Source organism: Mastomys coucha, unplaced genomic scaffold (genome assembly GCF_008632895.1).
Source record: "Mastomys coucha isolate ucsf_1 unplaced genomic scaffold, UCSF_Mcou_1 pScaffold15, whole genome shotgun sequence".
NCBI lineage: Eukaryota > Metazoa > Chordata > Mammalia > Rodentia > Muridae > Mastomys > Mastomys coucha.
In genome coordinates this window covers 48,639,472-48,658,479 of record NW_022196897.1, presented here as the reverse complement: position 1 = coordinate 48,658,479, position 19,008 = coordinate 48,639,472, and the positions used below count along the sequence as shown (strand labels likewise).

Below are 19,008 nucleotides of genomic sequence, written 5' to 3'. Positions count from 1 at the left end.
AAAAAAAAAGAATTTTTTTAGAGACACTACTCCAAGGCAGACAACTGTGCTGCTCTATCCTAAGGGTGTAAGGATGTAACAAAATGACTTTTTAGGTCTGCTTTGTTTCACTTAAAATATGAGTTTAGCAGTCATGGCTGCACACACCTTTGATCTCAGTTCTCAGAAGGCAGAGGCAGTGGATTTATGTAACCATGCTCTACATGGCAATTTCCAAGCCAGTTCTTAGTATACCTATCTTACAGCATATACCACAAGTTCATTCCTTTCAGGATGAATATATATGAGTCCATTATGCAAATAAACGCCACATCCCATTTACCCATTCAACTCCTGGAGGACATTTGGGTTGTTTCAATCTTTTGGCTATTATATAAAAATTGCTTTAAACACCATTATTCAAATATGTTGTAGCCTTGCTGTCAATTCTCTGGTCCCATACCAAGAAGCAGGACTGCTATATCATGTGGAAATTCTACCTTTAATGTTCTGAAGACTAGCACACTGTTTTTTACAACAGCTACACAATTTCATGATCTCTGTAAAGGTACATTCATTCCTAACAATGTCTACTTTGATTTGAGCTGGTAAAAGCCATCTAATAGGTATACTGTCCAAAACTATAAAGTTTGGTTTCCTGTGTAAATGGAATAAATAAGAAAGGGAGGGAGAGAGAGAGGGAGAAGAAGAGAGAGGGGGTGGGAGGAAGTGGGGGGGGAATCTAAATGGAGTCACCAACTAGTCAGGGAGACAATATTTCTACTAAATATCTTATGCAATCTAGTAAAACCCCCCAATGCCAGGAATGATGCACATCTTAACTCACTGACCAGAGAGGCCATGGAAACTACCACACATTACAGGCTACTACCAAGGTTATTGGTTGCTCACCACAATCTGAAAGTAAGGTCCTACTGCTAAAGACAACATTTATTTATTATTTACATCATCAAAGTCAGAGAACTTGATCCCGAATCAGAAGCTTCACCACCATTGGCTAGCATTGACAACACTAGAAGGTATTCTGCACGCTACTGGGTGAGAACAGAAATTATCAATATCACTTAGGTACTAACCCAGCAGTCTACAACAATGACCTTCCTGGCTGGGCAGTGGTGGCACACGCCTTTACTCCCAGAGCTTGGGAGGCAGAGGCAGGCAGATTTCTGAATTCGAGGCTAGCCTGGTCTACAGAGTGAGTTCCAGGACAGCCAGAGCTACACAGAGAAACCCTGTCTCAGAAAAAAAAACAACAACAACAACAACAAAAACAACAATGACCTTCCTGCAAAATCTACTAGTGGCACAAATGTTACAGGCCTAACTTGGACTTAAGGAGCACTTCATGAGCTAGAACTCATCTACCAATGCTCAAGTGGTCAAGAACCTGAGATTAGATAGGTCGTGGGCCTAGGGAAAAACCTAGTACTATTATTCCTATTACTCTTCTAAAGTAGCATAGCAATAAAATGGCATGTTGCTGCATCCATAGATCAAAGCCCTACTCAACTCACATCAGGGGAGCTTCTTGCAGTAAGTAGATGGGAATTAACACAAAACCCCACAACTAGTCAATGTATACAAAGAGTGAGAGAGGGGAGCACTCTGTCCTAAATAGGATGATTCATCAAAGCCCTTACCTCAAGGATCAGGGAGCTATGAGGAAGAAGAGACAGAAAACTTATCCAAGCAATAAGGACTTTGAGTTCAGTTCTCCATCACACATGTACAAAACCAGAGATGGGAGCACATGCCCACAACAGTACCACTGGGAAGAGAGACAGGAGGACCCAGGGCTTACTTGCCAGCTAGCCTAAAAGCCAGTTGATGGGCTACCAGACTCAATGAAAGAACCCTTCTCAAATTGGAGGAGGGGGAAGTCAGCAACTGTTTTTCTTGCAGAGAAGGTTGGTTTGTTTCCCAGCACCTCCACAGCAGATAACCTCTTCTGGTCCACAGACATTCCTACAGGCAAACCACCCATACACAAAATAAAAATAAATCTTCAAAAATTTTTTTTCTAAATAGGGTTGGACTCCAAACTCTCTCTACCAGACCCCCAACCCCTTCCACAGAATCCAGAAAATGCTACCCCAGGTAAGCTTCCTTTGCAATGAACTATAGTGAACACACAGACTGCTTATGGCAGGACATCTATACCAGCCTGTTTAAGGCTCAGAAAACGTAGCAGAAGACAGGGTAGAAAGAAGCTATGAGCAGGAAGACAGAGATGGACTGCATAATGCTATATTCTGAGCACAACTAGTTGCCTATACTGGGCCTGCATGAGGCTAACACTTTCATCAAATCAAGCATGCCTGGCCCTGATGAATTACTGGATGCTAGTGAATTCAATGGCAGAATTTACCCCAGTCATTGTCTTCACTTCTGTTCCCACAGGTGAACCCATCCGGCTCCAACCATACTGTTATCCTATGGTCACACAGATGGCACCTGGACAAACTCAGTTGTTCACAAACAAAACATAAAGACATAAACATAGGGAATGAGAGTAACTAGACTACATATATACAACTGTCAAAAGAAACATATGAGAGAGAGAGAGAATAGAGCAACAGAAAATACGGTTGGCCTCAAGTGTGCCCACCCACACACATGCATATAATACATACATTATAAAAGTGCAATATACACATAAACAACCTTACAAAAGGTTGGATCCTCTGATAATATATAAGAATGAGCCTTGGGAAAGAATATCCAGACGAGTCAAGTATCTATACAAAAGTAATAGTATCCATACAAAGTCAATGACTAGCATGCTCAGAAACTAATTATTCTTCTTGTCAAACACAATAGTAAACAAAATAATCAAGGCCAAGTAATTTCAAATACAGTGAACCGCCAGTATTCAGGACTGAAATTCCTATATTATTTCTGTGAACTCTTCCATTTAAAACAGCCAGTTGTGCCAGGTGGTGGTGGCGCACGCCTTTAATCCCAGCACTTGGGAGGCAGAGGCAGGCAGATTTCTGAGTTCAAGGCCAGCCTGGTCTACAAAGAGAGTTCCAGGATGGCCAGAGCTATTAGAGAAACTCTTTCTCAAAAAACAAAAAACAAAAAACAAAACAAAACGAAACAAAAAAGAAAAAGGAAAATATAATTAACAATAACAGCACAGAGCAAAACTCATATGTCCTTTGTTCAGAAGCCTAATACTGAATCATTTTTCTTGGCAGGGAAGAAGAAAACCATCAGTACCACAACCGGTGATATAACTTAGTGGGAGTGCATCTGTCATGCCAGAGGCCCTGGGATCAATCCCCAATACCATAACAAAACAAACAACTAGCATTAAATAAGGACCCAACAACATTCAGATGGAATACTGAATTATTTCCATGCAAATAATCAGACTAAGTATGAAAACAGATCCTGGTTATATAATTTGCTCTTTGAGTTCCTGACACAAAGCCTCAAAAATCTTTGGACTTCCCTAAAGGCAGTGTTTGCTATGAAAGGAAGTAGTTCTTTAATGATTCGCAGGTGGCATCAGCTACGCACTTAAAGAGCAAACAAGATCAACTATATGACTTCAATCTGGGGATGCTGGATTGACCAATTTAAAGGAAGCAAAAAGGCTGAAGACTGGGCTCAATTTTGGTCAATGGCAGAATCAAGCAGCCCAGGTAATGAGATCTGAATAAAGACTCTTGTTACTTGGGACCTACTGAAGCACATGAAGCTGCCTAGCTGGTGAAAACACTGACTTGCAAATGTAAAATTTAAAAGAGAAACAAAAGAACTGTCTAAAGAAACATATATATCTAATTCATCTAGTATTCTTAAAAAGATACCACAAAAATAAGAACTCCACACATTATTCTTCTGAGAGCGTGCCATCTAACTGGAGAGAGAAAAATATATGAAATAGTAGGTTCTTAAGTAACACATTAAAGTTCTAACAAACACACAAACTGAGGACCCTGAGGCTAGGTAATAATATTGGAAACAGGAGAAATTACTGGGCAAACATTGAGTTTCCCATATTCTCCAAAGGTATGCAGAGGTCACTGTGAAACAATGTATCTCAGTCGGTGACCATTATTTCATGTACAGCAAATTTTCAGAACAGATTTACAAGATAGACAAATATTATATCTAATAATTAAGGAAAGTTAATTTGATATTCAGATATGATTCAACTTCAGTTAGGAATTTTGCTAAGGCAATGATTTAATAATTTGCACATAAATATGTAGTATCTTCATGACAGAAAATGAATTACAGTATCAAAGAAAATGAAGTACCATGATGAAACTGGCTAACAATAAGCATGAAAAGTGTTCAAAACTAACGAAAATGAAAAGTCTGCTGCAGCATACAATAGAGAATCACAAAAAGATGGTGCCTTTCTAAAAGGAATTCTCAGTGACAAACCATGACAGGACTAATCAAGATTCTTATGGGTGTGCTTTTAAAACACACACACATACACAAACATACAAAACATTTATTAAGTCTCAAAACTGTATTTCTTCCTCTAAATACACCTTAATTTGAATGAAGGAAGACCAAATCCTAACAGCAATATAGAAATGAGGGAAAGCTGGTAACTAAGAGACTAAAGTTGCAGGGAGAGAATGGTGCCTAATAACCCCTTTCATTAATTAAGGAAACTGGTAAGCAGAAATATAATCAAAACTTAAAGAGGCTAGGCAGTGGGATGGTGAGCAATAGTATAGCACTTTCTTAGCATGTGTGAGGCCTGGGCTTTATCCTCAACACATCAAAAAGGAAATTCCTTAGCCGAAAGCAAACAGATGGCCTTCTGACAGATCTACCTAGAAATCAGATACCCAATAATAATGAACACAATAAATAAAGGTAAAACAATTGAGAAATCACTGAATTCTAATTAACAGTATAAAAGAAACCATAAAAATATCAAACTTAAAAGGAAAAAATAGCCATTATCGATTCATCCATGTATAAATAATTACTAGCAGAAATTTAGAGTTAAGACTGCATACTGGGTCCTCAGAAAACAAAACAAAACAAAAAAAACAACAACAAAAAAACTGCATATAGTTTGATTTTCAGGTCTACTAAAAAAGTATACATGTTATATTTTTCATAAAGTTTACATTATCAAGAATATCATGTTTTAAGTTCTCTCTCTCTCTCTCTCTCTCTCTCTCTCTCTCTCTTTTTTTGGAAAAGGCAACTTTATAAGCTCACATATCTCAACATTTTAAACCAAACAACGAAACATCTAAAAATGCTTATTCCCAGGAGAAAAGGATAAGAATCTTTCCAATGTTACTTCATGTTGCAATTTAGCAGCCACCAATAAGGTAGGCCTCTTACCATGAGGTTCTTTGTCTTGAGATAACTACATAAAACACTGGTGCTTACACACTAAGAAACCATCTGCATACTAACCTGGCCCAGTCCAGGCATACCTCCTCCAAGTCTAAGAAGTCTGTCCATATTTCTAGAAAACAGAAACAAAGGAAAACGTTCCTAAGCACAAAAGTGTTTACTCAATTGCTATCTATATAATTCACCTTCAGTCACTCAGTATGTCAAAAATATTGGTGGTAATTACAACACAACATCAGACTTCCTGTTAATTAACACCACATATTAATTCAAGAAGCTGTCTTCCATGCTAATTAACAGACCTTATTTTACTGCTTTGGTTTTGGGTTATCCCCAGTTTTAAAGACAAGCAATCTTAGCATACTTTCAAAACTTTGCTATCCTTAAGTTAATTATATTTTCTTATTGTTATCTAATAAAGCACCTGGATGAGGGGAAGTGCCTAGAATGCTTATCATATGTATGATTGAATTTCCTTCAATTTGTTCAGAGTGTACAAATAAAAATCTACACTTTTAAATTAAATTTTAACATCCTCATTAGTAAGTGCTGTGCTAATTAACTTACAGCTTGTCAGTGATCATCAAAACTACATGTGAAAGACATTGTAAGTAGATTACAGATCTCTGAATTAGCATCAAAGGCTTTTTAAAAATGAACTCATTATATTAAAAGAAAATACTATAAACATAAAATACATTAAGTAATGTTCTAGAGCCCACACAGGTATTTATATCAGATTCTGTAGAGATACACATCCCTTCTCAGCTGCTATTCTCAATCACAATTTCAGAGTTAATTATTACAACTTTAAGATATCTTCAGCATCTGGAATAACTAAGATACTCATAAGCATGAGAAGCTTACAAAAGAAATAAAGGAAAGAAATGGCAGTTGGACTTACATGGCCTCAGATACAGAACATGGAATCAAATTATTCAAAAAAATAGCAGTGTAAATAAGCATGTAAAAATGAAAACAAAGCATTTTTTTTAACTTTAAAACTATTATTGAGCCTTAAAATGTGTCTTCTTCCTATGGGTATAATTTAAATCATCACAAACTATAATCCAAGTGTTAAGAGATTAGGAATTTTTGTTCATGCTTTATCAATTAGAAAGGCTGCAAAAAAAAACCCTCAATATCATAATTAAATTATTACAGTTCTGTCCAATTATGTTTGTTGAATCAATTGGTAACAACTTTGACAATTGTAACATCACAAATTTTAAGTCTGCATACAGAAAGGCACACATAAATGATAAAGACATGGACAACAGCACACTGGCTGATGTAACCGACACCTGCATCAAGAAGCGCATGCTCATGAGCTGGGCGTGGTGGCGCACGCCTTTAATCCCAGCACTTGGGAGGCAGAAGCAGGCGGATTTCTGAGTTTGAGGCCAGCCTGGTCTACAGGGTGAGTTCTGACAGCCAGGGCTACACAGAGAAACCCTGTCTCGAAAAAAAACAAAACAAAACAAAACAAAAGAAGCCACATGAAATACCTCTCAAGCCCCACTCCAAACTCTACCACTCCAGACAGGTGGGTTTCTGGCTTCTAACAGTACAAGATAGTTCTGCTGTTTTAAAGCTGAATAAAAACAGAATCATAGATGGTTTTTTTTTTTGGTCTGACTTTTTCTTTCATACAACATGTTTATGGGATTCACAACAGATGAATTCATCTGTACAAATGAAAAGGCAAGAAAATTTGGTATTTCTGAAAAAATCTAATCTTCCCAACCATACTTATCTGCCTAATTATAATTACAAATAACATATCCATCAAGTTCCTCAACTCAGTCATTCAAGACAATCCCCTTTAGACAACCGTGTTTATTTTAAAATATTAAAGATTATTTTCTCTAAAACATATTTCTAAAAAAGAAAACTTCTTTTCAACCTTTTCAAGTTCACAAAACTAAAGAATCAATGGAGGTGTCAACATACACTTCAGAATACATATACATATGTACATATCCATCAGTTCATTCTAGGCCAAAGTCGGCTCCCAGCTGTGTTAGTTTCTCTACTTCCCAGTGCTGTTTCTGATGACATTACTCAGACTCCAGATGCTGTGAATATACATGAGCGATGTGGGGAGCAGAGGGAAAGAAAATCTGGCAGGTCAAATTTGTGTTTTTCACAAAATTAGATGTCTGAGCAAACAGGAAAAGATATTTAACAAATTAAAACACTTAAGATGAACACATTTTATAAAAATACTAACATTTGGAAATGAAATATATTGATAAATATTCTAAATCACTCAACTTCTAAAATCTGGTTATCACACATATTCACAATTTGATGCCTGTTAAAAAAATAATACATTTACATAGTATCTATCATATTCTAAAAAAAACAGTTAAAGATAAAATACATTCTTAAACCTCACCTGTTCAGTAATTGTAATTCTTATGGTGTTAAACTTCAATTTGTTGAATTTGACAAATTTGTTATTAACTCCAATTCTTGATAATTCTGGCAGATACAATTTTTCACAAGTAGTTTTTTTTTCCTCTCTCTCCTAAAAAAGAAAGGTACTTAATTATTTTGAGAATTGAGAATATTTTATTACCCCTCCCCAAAAGAAGTAAAAACTTGCAAATGAAATAGAAGTCACCATTTCCCCAATGCTGGAGACTAGACACAGGGCGTCACCCATGCTAGGCAAATACTCTTCTATCATCAGCTCTAAAACTGAGTTTTAATAAGTATCTGGACTGCATAGATTTATTTACCACCTAAGTAGATATTATGTATCAGATTACTCTGTTACACTGTGTTTATGAATTATGCTTTTTCTACAGACTTTGAGACTGACATTTTATAGCTTTCAGTATTCCTTGAGGTCTCTTAAAGAATAACATTTACTTATATTTTTAAAGAGAATTTGAAAATCACTCTATTATATAATAGAATAGGTTAATACAAATTTCTATACCTGTGCATATAGGACCCTATTAGTATTATTTTTCTTTTATCTTGAAAACTTGACCACTATGATCCCTGCAATTAGTTCATCATTTAATTATTCACAAATATAATGAAAATAATAAGAACATGTAAAGTGCTAAGAAATATAAAATGTAAAGAGGGAGAGTGTTAGAGCAACACTATCATCCTTTAATTATTACAGTGTAGCCCAAAGTTTTCAAAAAGATGCTGGACACCCTGAGTTTGAAGCCAGTCTAGTACAGTAAAATTCTGTCAAAACACTATTACTCTCTTTTCTCCTTCCCTCTCTGAACACACTTCAGAATTTAGAACTTTTAGGTTTTCCACTCATAATCGCAAAGGGATAAACACTGAGGGAAAAAAGTTTCATTTTATTGCAGATCACAAGTGAATGCAAAGTTACAAACAATTTTGTCTCTGATAACAAGAGTAAATTTCAAGCCATGTATCAGAATATTAAGTTTGGTACTACTGACATTCAGAACCATGTGGGCCTGTCCGGTGTATAACAGTTCTTAGCAATATCTTTGACCTCTATACATTGCATGTTAGCAGAAATAACTAATGTGACAGTAAAAAATGTCTCCAGACACTGCTAAATGTCCCTCGAAAGGGCAAAATCACTCAATTGGGAAGCATTTCTATAAAGATAATCTGACACTACGAATCCTGAGACAGCAATATCCTTACTTTTTCAAACTTGTGAACCAAGGAGTTCTAAAAACAATTTGGCAGTTGTTCAAAAATTTAAACACAGAATTACTATATGGTCTACCAATTCTTTTTTTTTTTTTGGTTTGTTTTTCGAGACAGGGTTTCTCTGGAGTCCTGGCTGTCCTGGAACTCACTCTGTAGACCAGGCTGGCCTCGAACTCAGAAATCCACCTGCCTCTCTGCCTCCCAAGTGCTGGGATTAAAGGCGTGAGCCACCACTGCCCTGCTCAATTCTATTCCTTGAAATATGCTACAAAATATTTAAGACAGGTCTTTAAAACAAAACACATACATGCAAGTGTATATATCATTGGGATTCACATTAGTCAAAATACGGAAATAGTCCAAATGCCCACCACATGGTGAGTAAACAATTTCTATCATATATACATACAATAGAATGCATTGATTATGTGGCTATAAAAAGGAACAAAATTATGACACATGTATATTACAATTTGGCTGAACCTGAAAACATTATGTAAAGGCTAGAAATGTAGCTCGGCCACTGAGTGCTTGCCTAGGTGTATAAAAAGATCTGAGTTCAATCCCTAGCATAAGAAGAAAGAGAGGAAAGAAGTAAGGGAGGGAAGAAGGGAGGGGAAGGGAGGGATAGAGGAGTAGGAAGCCAAACCTAAAAGGTGACATATGTAATGGTTTTAACTTCCTAGTTGACACAACCTATAATCACTTGAGAAGAGTCTCAGTAAGAGATTATCTAGATCAGGTTGGCTTGTAGGGGACTCACTGTCTTGACTGTCTTGATTGCCTTTATTTATATGGAAAGACACAGCCAGAGACTGATACCATTACCTGGTCTGAGACCCTAGACTGTGTAAGAAGAGAAAACTAGTGGAGTACTAGGCACACACTCACTCCTTACTGTTACTGTCAATGTAAAGGAACTACCTGCTTCAAATTCCTACCCCAAACGATGATGGACTACCAATTGGATTTGTAAAAGAACAGTGATTTGTAAGAGAAAAGTGATTGCTTTTGTCAGGGTGCTTTTATTACAGCAACAGAGACATCATGTGACTCCACTTAAGTGAAACAAAAAATAACCTACTAGATGAAATGTAAACAATTGAACCTTACAGTATTTCCATATATAGCTGACTTTGGTAGATTCCCTCACCCGTTGTCGCCACTCCTTTTCCCCAATCTCCATGTCCCCTCCCACCTTACACCATTCCATGCCCAGTATTCCCTTCTACTTTCATGTTGCATTTGTTGTTACCCTCCCCATTTCTCCTTTTTTAAAAAAGATTTATTCATTTATTTTATATATTTTAGTATACTGTAGCTGTAGAGAGTTGTGAGCCATCATGTGGTTGCTAGGAATTGAATTCAGGACCTCTGCTCCCTCTGGCCCTGCTCCTTCCAGCCCAAAGATTTATTACATGTAAGTACACAGTAGCTGTCTTTAGGCACACCAGAAGAGGGCGTCAGATCTCATTTTGGATTGTTGTGAGCCACCATGTGGTTGCTGGGATTTGAACTCAGGACCTTCGGAAGCTCTTTAGTCAGTGCTCTTAACTGCTGAGTCATCTCTCCAGCCCCCATTTCTCCTTTTTTAAAGCTGTTTCTCCCTTTAATAGACCCCTGTAAACTTTCCTGATCTCTACCCACACTCAACCTCACACAAATGCATTATTTTAAAAATTAGAAGACAGGATCAGCATGTGAGAGAGAATATGTGATATTGAGCCTAGGTGGGTGACCTCACTTAATGTACTATTTTGTAGTTTCATCCATTTTCTTGCAAATTTCACAATTTCATTTTTCTTTACGATTTAATAAAATCACATTGCATGGACCACATTTCCATTGTCCATTTATTCATTTACTGGTGGACAGAAAAATTAGCTCCATTTCCTTGTTATTGTCAACACAGCAGCAATAAACATGGATATGCAAGTATCCCGCGATAGGCCACAGGATTCCTTTGGCTGTATACCCAAAAGTGGCAAAGTTACATTTCATGTTAATTCCATTTTGTTTCTTAAAAAAAATAAATAAATAAAAACCACATACACAACCAGTTTTGACTACCAATAAGAGTGCGCAAGTTTCTACCTTTCTCTTCCCAATACTCTCATAAGTATGTGTACTCATATGCTAGTCATTCAGCCTGGGATGAGATGGAATTTTAGAGTAGCTTTACTTTGTTGTTTCTCTGGTGGCTAAAGTGATGGAAACTTTTAAAAATACTATTGACCATTTTTGTTTCTTCTTTTAAGAAACACTCTTTTAACTCATTAGCCCATTTATTGACTAGCAGCTTTTTTCTTAACGAACATTTATTTCTATTTATGTGTGTGTACACCATTTGTGTATGGGGGTGTGGTTTTGATTTTTCTGGTGTGTAATTTTTGTGGTTCTTTATATATTCTGGATATTAACCCCTCTGTCTAAAGTTTAGCTGGCAGATTTTCTCCTCTCCTGCAGGCTGTCTGCTCACTCCGTTAAGTTTTTTTGGACTTTGTTTCTTGCTGTATAGAAGCTTTTTGATTTCATGTAATCCCATTTGTCAACTCTAATTGATATTTATAAATCTAAAAATAAAATGTTTTACAATTGAAGCAAATATGATGGCTCTCCTCCATTCAACAAAATCATGATCTATTAATATTTTTTAAAAATGTATTACAAGTGGGAAGATGAAAAGCTCTGGAAATGGTTGGTAATAATACGGTGACTCAACAAAGCAAGTATACTAAACACTGCAGAACTACATACCAAAAAGTTAAAATGACACATTTTACCAAGTGTATTTTACACCACCACCCCCCACCCACACACACACACACATACCACAATAAGACAAAACAACATGGCCTACTACAAGTGTACCTACAACTCAGGATTTTTTGGCAGTCCTGAGGATTGAGTCCATTAAACCTAGAACTTTGTCCATGCTAGGCAAGCATTCTATTACTGAACTATAGTTCTTGATAGAAACTCTAATTCCTATCAAGGTATTTGAAATACAGAACTCATCTTCACAAGAGACATATATTCCAGGTTCATGCATGCAAAACAGTGAGCAACTAGCTACACTCAAAGAAGGCTGTTTAATTGTGTTACCTAGATTTTCAAAATCAGAAAAGCACAGAATAAGCACTTACATATGCTACATGTACAACTCACTAACATCTCAAACATGATTTTCCCAATCTTTACTTCATATCGTTAGGTTATTAATAAGATGTTCGAGAGGTGCAAGAAACACAAATAGCCCACTAGGATAGATAAATAATGACACCTACTTTCCTTAGCATATGGGGGTCAATGCTTTCACCCTGCAGGAAGGCAGCACTGGCTCTAACACTCATTCTTCAGTCAATTACCTCTCCTCAATTTTCTCATTCACAAAAAGAGAATAAAGAGAGCATCTGTATCATACGGTTGTTTAGAATAAAGAAATCAATACACAGAGAAAAACATTTAACACAACCATAGACATAAAACAAGCAAACAATGAATACTACTTCTATATATTCAGCACACACCATTCTAGAACGGCCACCCTTCTTTCTCACTCTGAAGCCACTTAGAAGGTCTCTGAACACCAGGTATAGTCACAGAAATAAGTCCATCATATTGGAGACAAAGACGTACATTTTCAGAATTCAGCAAAAAGGCTCACAAGTTAAACTATACACAGTAATGTGGGGAGCCGTGAATCTTGAGAGACATTCGCCATGACAAGATGGCGCCTAAACAACTGTTTGCGCATGTGTGTAGAGTGAAAAGACGCCATGTCACGGCCCATCCCGGGGCGTTATGTAGGGTAATGAGCGAACAGCCAATCATGAGCAGACACGCCACGCTGTGGGCAGATACCCTGCACTGTGGTGTATATAAGCAGTGCGGATTTTGGGTTCGACCCTTTTTTCTCTATGGATGGAGACAAATAAACAGTTGCTGCAGAAGGAACCTAGTGTCCGCGTGTCTTCTTCCCGGCGAGAAGACTGCGCGGGCTACACAGTAACATAAAGGAGAAGTGAGAGTTTTGTTTTGTTTTGGGTTTTTTTGGTGGGTAGAATTCAAGACAGGGTTTCTCTGTGTGTAGTCCTGGCTGTCCTGGATCTCACTCTATAAACCAGGCTAAGCCTAAAGCTCACAAAGATCTGCCTGCCTCTGCCACAGAAGTCATGAGCCATAACCACCTAGCTAAAAGAGAACACCTTCAATTCTCAGAAAGACAAGCAATGTAAAAGGGTTCTAGATCTAAACTAAGTTTCAGCCTATCAAAAAAACTGAGGATTTCCCAGCACTTGGGACGCAGAGGCAGGCGGATTTCTGAGTTCAAGGCCAGCTTGGTCTACAGAGTGAGTTCCAGAACAGCCAAGGCTATACAGAGAAACTCTGTCTCGAACAACCGAAAAAAACAAAAAACAAAACTGAGGATTTAAGAGCCCACTCACAACAGATTCACTTTGGTATTTTCTTTAATTTATTTTATTTTGATGTATGTGTTTTGTCTGCATGCATGAATGCACACCATATGAATGCCTGGTGTCCCTTGAGGTCCAGAAAAGGGTGTCAATCCTCTGAACAGGGGTGCAAACATTTGTGAGTAGCCATGTGGGTGCTGGGAGCTGAACCTGAGTCCTGTGGCTCTGACAAGGGTGGTTAAGCACTGAGCCCCTTCTCTTTCTACCCCTAATATAACTTCTTTTAACACATTTCTTAACACAATATGAAGTGTTTTACATACCCAGTATAACATCACATACATAGCAATATTCAGAACCTTTATTAGCAAAGAGTATAAAACAAGTATCTACTTGAAGGTTGATGACTTGCCACTTAATCTCTCAGGGTAGGATCTGACTAAAATGTAATTCTTTTCAGATCATGTTCATGTTACCTTTAAATCAGTTCTCAAGTATTTATAGGCACTACATGGAACAATGGCTACCTAAAAAGCAGATCCTTCAAAGTTGAATTCGTTTATATTTCAACCTTCCAAACATTTCCTAGGGATAAGAACACATCAAAAATGCCTAAACTTATTTAAAATCATGAAGCATTTAGTCATTCAGGCTTCACATTGTGTCTCCTACGTTATTGGTTTACTTCCCATTTCTCTATGTAAATATTAGTACTCTCTAATAGTAAATCCTTTCAAACTACTCCATATTTGGGATCTCACTATATTTCTACATTCAATTCCTCTATTCTTTGATTTGTGGAAGATAGGAACTTCTTCCCTCCTTTTCCAGTACAATCAGAACTAGAGTTAATACTAAATGTAATTCTTTAAGTAGGACTTCCTCCTCACCTTTTGGTTTTTCTGAGACAGGGTCTCATGAGCCAGGACCTTGCTATAGATGGCCAGCCTCACGAGTGCAGCAATCCTACCACCTCTGCATCGGGAATACTGGAATTACATTTTAAAAGCAAGACTGGGAGCTACCAGCAAGGTGGCTTAGCAACTAAAGGGCTTGCTGCTTAGCATGATGTCTTAGTTTGAGCCCCAGTGGTTGAAGTGCTGAACTGAATTCTGGTGGCTGTCAGACTGTTTCTTCTCCCTTCCCCACACCCATTGTATCTGTCTCTCTCCACATGTGTCTGTCTCCCTTCCCGCCCCACAAACACCAATCAGTGAACCAGTATTTTAAAAATTAAAAAACAGGATTCCACTCCAACCTCCATTTAGAAGACTGTGAATTTTGTCTTAGAATAAATATAGCTATCTACCACATTGTCATTAATTACAACATTTAAGCAAAATATTTGCTAAGTATTACCATACAGAATGATAGCAATATAAAGTAAAAATACCTCTAGAATCAACTTAGATTTGGATCCAGACATCATCATCTACCCACTGTATTATGTAAAATAAGTTATTTTGTTCTGGAGCTAGATGCTAAAGTTCATCTACAAAATACACAACCCTGCTAAGTCTGTTGTCACAATATATCCAAAATGTCTAATAGAACCTGGACGAAATACCCTAGGTACTCAATAAATGCTGCCACTATGCATTTATTGCATGCAACCATCACTATGGTTACAGCTCTCTTAAAACTGATAAAGATCATTCTACCAAATGGTTTTTTTTTTTTTTTGGCAGCTGAGGATCTCAAACTATCACAAAGCAAAGTAGGGATTCTCCAGTAAGAGCAGCAACACTACAATAAAACCATCACAAGCAGACTCTGTGTGCACACTCAGATAAGGCTTTCATGGGACCATCACGAAAGCACTGCTGTGACGCTGAAAACCAAAAAGGCACAACTGCTTCCTGTTACTGACTTTCAAATGATTCTGAATCTAGGTACTAGGTACAGTGTTAATATGGCAAGTATAAAAAGAAGATGAATCCAATCCTTCAAAATCAGCTCTTTAAGTAGAATAGCAATGTTTTATTATCAAAAGATCTTAGGGGGTGGGATGAACATCCCAAATCCAACAGATTAGACTAAAATAAAAGATCGTAACTTCAAAATGTTATTCTTTTGACAAGATTCAACTGTTTTAGATAAATTCAAGACAACTTTCAGTTCTTCACTGAAAGTTGAAGCCACTGAAAGTTGATGAGCCACTGTATATCTTAATTACCTCTACATATACAACCTATGCACTTTAAGACATGATTTATTTGTATTATTTTAATTGTGTGTGGGGGAGAGTATCTACACATCAGTACAGGTACCCAAGGACATCTAAGGAACTGGAGTTAAAATCCATTGTGAACCACTGGATATGGGAGCTGGGTATAGAACCTGGATGCTCTGCAAGAACAGCATACACTTTTAAACACTGAGCTCTCTCTCTAGGCCCTAAGCAATAAAATTTAAACATTAAAAACGAGCCATTTGCTGGGCGGTGGTGGCGAATACCTTTAGTCCCAGCACTTGGGAGGCAGAGGCAGGTGGATTTCTGAGTTCAGGGCCAGCCTGGTCTACTGAGTGAGTTCCAGGACAGCCAGGGCTACACAGAGAAACATTGTTTCGAAAAAACAAAAACAAAAACACACACCCACAAAAAAAAAAACAAAAACAAAAAAACAACGAGCCATTTATTGAGGTAACATGGCAAAATGAGCACCATTATATTAATTATCTTCATTGACAATCTGTCCAGTTTCCAACTTCAACATAAGTGCTGTCTTATTGCCTTATTTACATTATGTTTGCAGCATTACAACCAACTTTTAGGCTGGGTATTGATGCACCTGTAATGCCAGTCCTGTGGAGGCTAAGGCAGGAAGATCACATCAGGCAGTGGTTAACCTGGGTTGTGTAGGGAGAAGCCATCTCAAAAACAGACAGAGAAGAAGAACCACCACCAGCTTGACCTCTAATGGGTTACACAGAGCAGGCAGGCCTCAAACCGCCAGAGATTCCCCCCCACCTTTTCCTCCCTAGTACTTCGAGTATTCACATGAAAACTGTATTTCTTTGCTAATTTTTAAGGCCTTTTATATTAAATCTTTACTAGTGTGTGGGTTGCTTGTTGTGAGACAGGATCTTACTGTATAGCCCTAACTAGCCTGGAACTTGTTTTGTGGACCAGGCTGGTCTTCAATTCAAGAGATCACCCTGCCTCTGCCTCCTGAGTTCTGGCATTAAAAGTGTTTACCACTGTCTTGGGAGTTTCTATTGTTGTGAAGAAACACTATGACTATAGTAACTCTTACAGAAAACATTTAATTGGGGCTGGCTTACAGGTTCATTATCATCATGGTGGGAAGCATGGTGGCATGCAGGCAAACACGGTACTGGATATATATATATATATATAATTTATTTATTTATTTTTGGATTTTCGAGACAGGGTTTCTCTGTATATGCCTGGCTGCCCTGGAACTCACTCAGTAGACCAGGCTGGCCTTGAACTCAGAAATCCGCCTGCCTCTGCCTCCCAAGTGCTGGGATTAAAGGCATGCGCCACCACTGCCCGCTGAGTTCTATATCTGGATCCACACACAGCAGGAGACTGTGCGCCACACTGGAGCATAAGACACCTCAAAGCCCACCTCAACAGTGACACATTTCCTCCAGCTAAGCCACACCCTCTAATAGTGCCACTCCCTTCTGGGCCTACTAGGGCCAATTACAAACTACCACAGCCACGAAGTGGAACTTGGTTAAAAAATTTTTTTCACTCTGTGCTAAGGTGGGATTACAACCTTTTAACTTCAACACTTGGAAAACTGAGACAGGATTATATTAAAGGCCAGCCTGCTGTACATAATTCGTTTTAGACCAAGCAGATATACTGAGTAAGAGCCTATCTCCAAATTAATAAGTAAACAAAGAGTCCAGAAATTTCTTAAGATTCTTTTTGAAATGCTGGCATTATCCTTTGGCAGACACTGAGCTCACAGGGAAACTGAGTTCTGATAACCCACAGCACCAGTAGTTGATTTCTACCTTACTCAAAATTGGAATTGTAACCAATTAACAAACCAGTACTCAAGTGGAGCAACACAACATAGCAGGAATAACCCAACTTTATTCTGAAAACATTCAGGATTAAAAGCAATGCCTTTCTGAAGGTTTTAAAGTTAACAGGACAAAACGATTAAGCGAACATGCACTCTCCTGAAATTCGGTTCATCCTCGCTCCTTTTCTTTCCTAGAGTGGAAGTTTTTCAGTACAGGAGGAACTGAAGACGAACACAAGTAGACCATAAACAGGGTTCTGCCAGTTGATAGGTTAAAGGCTCCCAAGCTAGGGGAAAGCCGAAACGTTTGCAAGAAGAAGACATCCAGCCCTAACCCTGCCAGATACCCGGAGGCGAAGGAAGAGAGGACCAAGGTGCCCGTGCTCCCCATCAGGCCCCGGACTCTGCCGGCAACCTGGCTGGGCAACGTGACTCAGGAAAGGCCAAGGCTTGCGGCGGCCTAGCGAGGCAGGCTCCCGGACGTCCCAGGCCCGCCTCGGGGCTCGGCTAAGGACGCCTGACGAGAGGCCGCGGTCTGCATCCTACCTGGCCTAGTGGCGACGCAGCGGCGAGGGCAGCGCCTCACACTCAACAAGGACCTGGCTCGGAGAACCGGCGATGAATCAGCCCGATTCCATTCAAAAGAGTCGCCCAGGCCTCTGCTGAGAAGTACTTCCGGGTTCCCGGCTTCCTTCGGCTTCCTTTTCTCTGCCGCCAATTGGAGTCCTCCGGGGAGAGGAGCCGGCAGGGGGAGCGCACGGCGCAGGCGCAAGCCGCCGCCGGTCCGGGTCCCCGGGAGGCTGTAGACAGGCGAGCTGCTCCGCCCTCCTGCTTTTCTCACAGTGCCAATCCCGTCTACCTGGTTTGGAAATTTTGGAAGTCTCAGCGTTGTGGATCCTAGAATCTGCTTGGTTCTGTCCTTCGCCTTTGTGGCCTTCCTCAAAAAGTAAAAACTTGAATTAAGGTTGTCTTGGTCACTTGAAAAGCAAAAATTAAAGGGGGAATGGGGAGAAGGTTAGAAATAAACACTCTTTCCACATCAGAGTTTACCTCTTCTTGCCTTCACTGCTTAAAAAGAGTTCTAGATCTCAAGGAAATTCGACGTTTTTCCAGTGTTCCTGCCTCTTATTTTCAACTATTTCAATACGTATTGAAAAAAACTACTTCTTTACATAATTAAACAATAAACAACCTTTTATCTTTGTGTTAGATTTTCAAAGTAAAGTTACTCAAGAAATTAACTTTGGCAAGTTTATATCACACCCTGGGACTAGATACAATCTCTGTTTAGGTCACTCACCATGTTTATGGATTACTCCCACTTTCTCAAATATGTTAAAATGCTAAAGCGTTTCTAATTTAAAAAAAAAAAAAAAGGCATTCCTGAATCAAAAATCACAATGGAACTACTGAATAGTGGAAGAGAACAGATTACAGAATTATTCCCCTTTAGTAAAACTCACAAGGAATATGGTTGTTACAAGAATATGGTTGTGGCCCTGTGAGGGTTCTGTGCCCTAGTGTAGGGGAATGCCAGGGCCAATAAGTGGGAGAGGGTGGGGTGGCAGGCATGG

General features: G+C 38.6%; 1 protein-coding gene across 1 annotated transcript in view; it reads right to left on the bottom strand.

The window, feature by feature from the left end:
• Psmd14 (proteasome 26S subunit, non-ATPase 14) overlaps positions 1–18,155 on the bottom strand; it is a 94,197-nt gene extending 76,042 nt beyond the window's left edge. The window contains exons 1-3 of the mRNA XM_031370394.1: positions 17,981–18,155; positions 7,748–7,879; positions 5,407–5,458 (exon numbers count right to left, since the gene is read on the bottom strand). Coding sequence (XP_031226254.1) covers positions 5,407–5,454 — 48 coding nt within the window. The 5' untranslated portion in view covers positions 5,455–5,458; positions 7,748–7,879; positions 17,981–18,155. The remainder of the gene's footprint in view (positions 1–5,406; positions 5,459–7,747; positions 7,880–17,980) is intronic.
• Between the last annotated feature and the right edge of the window lie 853 nt (positions 18,156–19,008).